Genomic DNA, 5,140 nt, shown 5'->3' with positions numbered 1-5,140 from the left:
GGAAAATGGATAGAAGAATGAAAGTGTACTTAGTTGCACAAATAAAATGGGGTGTGCAATGATGTATAAGGATAAGATTGGGGCCAAGTATTAAGAATTTGTATGTATTTTGATACATAAAGCTTAAGTAGTCAAGTTAAATTTTTTACAAACTTATAACTGTGTGCAAGATCATGATGAAAAAAATACTAGTAATAACGAAAAATATTTGAAAATAAAGAGTTAATAATGTGCCAATAGTGGCATGTTGTGATGGTTAAGTTGTTGTGTTGTTATCCTTGCCATCCAGGTTCAAATCTCATAGGGATGAGGTCCCCTGTTTGTGGCCTCACTGGTTCATAGCTCCAGGTCAAAGCGTTTACTTGTGGTACCGGTGGGCGTGTCGCGCCAGCGCTACCAGTCACGTTAAAAAGTTTACCAGGCGCATAAAAAAAAAAAAAAAAAAGAGTTAATAATGTGGATGAAAAATTACAAAAATTTATAGCTAAAATTTGGATTCCCTACACAAAAATACTTTTGAATCACATATAATTTGAGTGAGAATCCCAAATATTACCAAAAACATGAAAAATCACATATTTAATATTATCTTTAAAAGAATCATTTCTGATAAAATTCTAATAAATACAAATGTAAGATGTTCTTCAGTTGCACATTAATACCAAATTATTATTCATAGTCTCAACAAATGTTTTTTTAGAAATATATTTAACATTCAAACAATTTTATCATCAAGTCTTACTCCAAACTTGTTTCACATCATCAGTTATGATGTCATTAAGTTAAAAAATATATTTATTGTTTCATAAAGTTAGGTTATGTAAAAGATTAAAAATTATTTTAAAATAGTCATTTGTATGGAAAAGAAAGTTTTAAAATGTGTTTTAGACGTGTCCCTACATTATCCTTTTGATCGATCTAACATTATTTTGCTACATACATGATCTAATAAATAAATATTTTTAATATTAAATTATGTTTAATTTTTTACTTACAAAATCTTTTTTTTGAATATACAATTGACCTTTCTTAGTGTGTACTTTTATTTCTCTATTCATATGACTATCATTTGGTTGAATTGTCCCTTTTTTAGTATTTGCCAAAAGGCTACATACTATTGTAATGAGTTTATTTTAACTCGTTATTAAAACTTTTTATTTCCACCAATTACTATTTAGTATTTTTTTTTTCTATTTTTTTTAAAAATATTCTAAAGTTAACATGTTTATTTTTTAAATTATAAATGATCAAATCATTTATCTCAGCAATGGTTGGCTAAAAGATTTCACATCTTAAACACGAATTTGATGGAATGAGCCCACATTAATAGAAACATATCATTTATCAAAATTATTAATATTAACAATCCATACAAATATATTATATATTTTTCTTAATCCTTTTATTAAATAATGTATTTGTACTTTTTGCTTTTAATTCTTTTAATTACTTACATGTCTAAAATAATTTTAACCATTTTAAATTATATTAAAACAATGTCAAAATTAACCTTAGACTTATTAAATATTTTACTTTAAACCTTAACATTCGATTAATTTAATAAATAATTATTTCACTATATTATATAAAACTATATTATAAATAAAATAATATTTCTAAATATATAATTTCAAATTTTTAATCTTTAGTAAGTTTATATTATAAAAATATAATATATTTTAAAACTATTTTTTATTAAATTATATTATATTAAATTATAATTAACTAATTGGACAAATACTGGCAACTAAGTGGCAATCGTTATTCATATGACTTTATCAATCACCTACTTTTGAATTTCCCCATTGCTTCTTGTTTTGATTAGTTGAATTTCCCGACTCCATTTATTCTTTAGGACTGGTAGTTGTAATTTGGTAAACATGGAAAAGTCATAACCGTTACTGTAAGAGAGGGAGACAGGCATACGCGGGTTTGAATAAAATTAAACGACTGCTTGGACTGGCATTATCAAATTGACCCAAGTCTTGAAGTCCTCGGACTGCTCGAGTGAATTAGAAGGAATGGCAAGCGACATATATAGAGGCGGCCACAATGAGTCTTCAAGCCATTGTGTTTCAGTATTAAAAAGATGGATTGCAGCAGGCAAAAGACACGGCATGCAGTAATTTGGATGTTCATGTGGGTAGGCTTGGCGCTGGCTTTCACAGTAACCAGCTCATTGCCCATTTACAACACCTCACTTTCTTCTCACGCCTCTGCCTTACATGCCCATGATGCCCTGATGAGTATAAAGCTTTATCTTGTGAAAGGCCGTATGCTGCTTGACAATGGCGATGAAGATGTTTTTGAGAAGAGAGACGTGGAATCCCTACTCTCTTTCAAAGATGGCATTACTGCAGACCCAATGCACTGCCTTTCCAACTGGACTTCCACCAATTCGGAAAATGTGTGCTCGTGGAATGGCGTTTGGTGCAGAAAGAATACCAAGCGAGTTGTGGCCATCGTTCTGCCTCAATTGGGATTGGAAGGTACGATTTCACCCTTCATAGGGAACCTTTCTTTACTAGGAGTTCTCAATCTTTCTGATAATTCGTTGAGGGGAAGCATTCCACCTCAGATTGGCCAATTGAAGGCGTTGAGACTACTGGACCTGAAATCAAATAGGCTGGTGGGTTCCATCCCCACATCTCTTGCCAATTGCACGCACATCCAGTGGATCAGACTTTCAAAAAACAATTTGACAGGGAGCATACCAAAAGAATTCGGTGGCCTGGGCAACTTACAGCATCTCCGCTTGTCCTTCAATCATCTAAGCGGGAGCATTCCAAATGCTCTAGGGAAGTGCACGTCTCTACTTGATTTGGTTCTTGGCAATAACAGTCTCACAGGTACCATCCCTCCTCTCAGTAATTGCTCTGCTTTATCCATCATTGATATTTCAAACAATTTCCTGACTGGCGGCATCCCTCCTCTCAGTAATTGCTCTGCTTTATCCATCATTGATATTTCAAACAATTTCCTGACTGGCGGCATCCCTCCTCTCAGTAATTGCTCTGCTTTATCCATCATTGATATTTCAAACAATTTCCTGACTGGCGGCATCCTTCCTCTCAGTAATTGCTCTTCTTTATCCAGCATTGATATTTCACACAATTTCCTGACTGGTGGCATCCCTTCTGAACTGGGGATGTTGAAGAAATTGCAATTGCTTGGCCTGCAATCAAACAGGTTGGGGTCTCGAATCCCAACAGCTCTGGGTAATTGTTCATCACTTGAGGTGTTGTTTCTGGGGGATAACTCGCTGATAGGCAATATTCCAGCCGAACTAGGGAAATTGAAACAGCTTATACAACTGTCGCTATATGGCCCAGGCAACCTTTATGGAAGAATTCCCCCCACAATTAGCAACTGCACATCTTTAGAGAGGCTAAAGTTGTCGCAGAATTCATTTCACGGAAATCTGTATCTGAACTTTTCTTCTTCTTTAGAAGTTTTGTCTGCACACTCCAATAGTTTCTCCGGGACTCTGCCTGCATCCTTGGCCAACTCCATGAATCTTCAGCTGTTGGATTTCAGAAACAATCATTTGGGAGGTGACCTTCCTTTGTATCTGAATATTTTTCAGAAATTGAGAGTCTTGAGCCTGGGGTATAATGAGCTTCATGGTCGTCTTGCTCTGTCCATGGAAAACCTCACGAATCTGCAGGTGCTAGATTTATCAAACAACAGGTTTGATGGAGGAATACCCACTAATCTTGGCAGTCTCCAGGGATTCGGAAAGCTGGGAGATCCAAAACTGAGTGGAAACACACTGTATGAGGACTTGTCCATTATAATCAAAGGAAATGAGTACAAGGTGGAATATGTACTGACATCAAATACCATACTTGATTTGTCATGTAACAATCTCAGCGGAAAGATTCCAGAAAGCGTAGGGAATATGAGCAGCCTGAGATTGCTGAATCTGTCTGGAAACCATTTGGAAGGTGAGATACCGGGTTCCCTTGGGTGGATATCAACTCTGGAGCAGCTAGATTTGTCTAAAAACAAGCTGGAGGGGAGAATTCCCGAGGATCTGTCTCTCTTGACCAAGCTGGCCTCGTTGAATCTATCTTCCAACAGGCTTTGTGGACGGATACCAAAAGGAACGCAGCTACAGACATTCGACGCCACTTCATTCCAGAAGAACCTTGCCTGCTTGTGCGGGGAACCTCTAGAGAGTTGCAGCCCCAAGAATAAAACTCCTCCTCTACTCCCATCGACAGAGGGTGCAGGCAAATCAATATGGGATATAGTAGATGAAAGAGTCTCCATGATTGCTGTGGGGATGGGCTTCGGGATCGCGTTTGGTGGAACAATATCAGGGATTGTATGGTGGAACAATATCAGACTTTGGTACAGCATGAGGTCCTACAAAATCAGAGCTTTGTATGGAGTTGTGGATTCTAAAACATGTAGCTGGAGTTTGAAGTACCGCCCTCGTTTTACATTTCACTCATCCACCTCCACATCTACATCTGCCATCACTGCCTAGACGCTTCAGTTTCCATGTAGCCTACTTGTTGAAAGATTTGTCAGTTTCACTATTTCTGGTTACGTGATATACTATATAATTAAAGATAAAAGAGTACAATAAAGCATGGGAAGGGCCTTATCTAAATAGCCGAAAGTTTGCGCTGGCTGGCCTTTTGCCGTTTACCTAGTCTGTTTGCACTGTACTGACATTTTTATTACCTCCAATGCAATGACAAGACGTGTTAATTATCTTGTAATTTAAAAAATACATTAACTCTTGAAATTATAGAATTTGTATATTATTTTATGCTAATAAAATTATTTAAGAAATAAGGTTATATTTTTTTAAAGGTGACGCTAAGCTACAATCTTACTTAAGAGAATTAGGTTAATGTTTTTGAATTGTTAGTAATTTAAATTGTTGTTAATTTTGTATGAAATTTGTTTAACATTAAAAGTTATTTCAATGTATTTAATTGTTTTAAATTTAAACATTTGAAAATTTAAAACAAATTAAGATAGAAAAATAATTTTATAAAGTTTTAAAAGAGTAATAAATTTAACTTTTCTTGCTTATGAATCATGTGCTCAATTTTTTTTACATAGATTTGTAATTAATTTTATCTAAAACAATTTTTTCTTCCTTAATACCATGTAGGAGTGT

General features: G+C 34.9%; 1 protein-coding gene across 1 annotated transcript; it reads left to right on the top strand.

The window, feature by feature from the left end:
- The first annotated feature begins 1,962 nt into the window (after positions 1-1,962).
- LOC149542538 (uncharacterized) lies at positions 1,963-4,725 on the top strand. The gene has a single exon (XM_089797468.1). The coding sequence runs from the start codon at positions 2,090-2,092 to the stop codon at positions 4,493-4,495; it is 2,406 nt and encodes an 801-aa protein (XP_089653594.1). The 5' UTR covers positions 1,963-2,089; the 3' UTR covers positions 4,496-4,725.
- Positions 4,726-5,140: the final 415 nt, after the last annotated feature.

This window comes from Cupressus sempervirens, chromosome 8 (genome assembly GCF_028749045.1).
Source record: "Cupressus sempervirens isolate cs-2001-9-10 chromosome 8, ASM2874904v1, whole genome shotgun sequence".
Lineage (NCBI taxonomy): Eukaryota > Viridiplantae > Streptophyta > Pinopsida > Cupressales > Cupressaceae > Cupressus > Cupressus sempervirens.
The sequence above is the reverse complement of the archived record's forward strand: the minus strand, read 5'-3'. Positions and strand labels throughout refer to the sequence as shown.

Bases quoted from the DNA above. Each gene is read 5' to 3' on its own strand.
- LOC149542538 (XM_089797468.1), top strand. From the start codon at position 2,090: ATGGATTGCAGCAGGCAAAAGACACGGCATGCAGTAATTTGGATGTTC.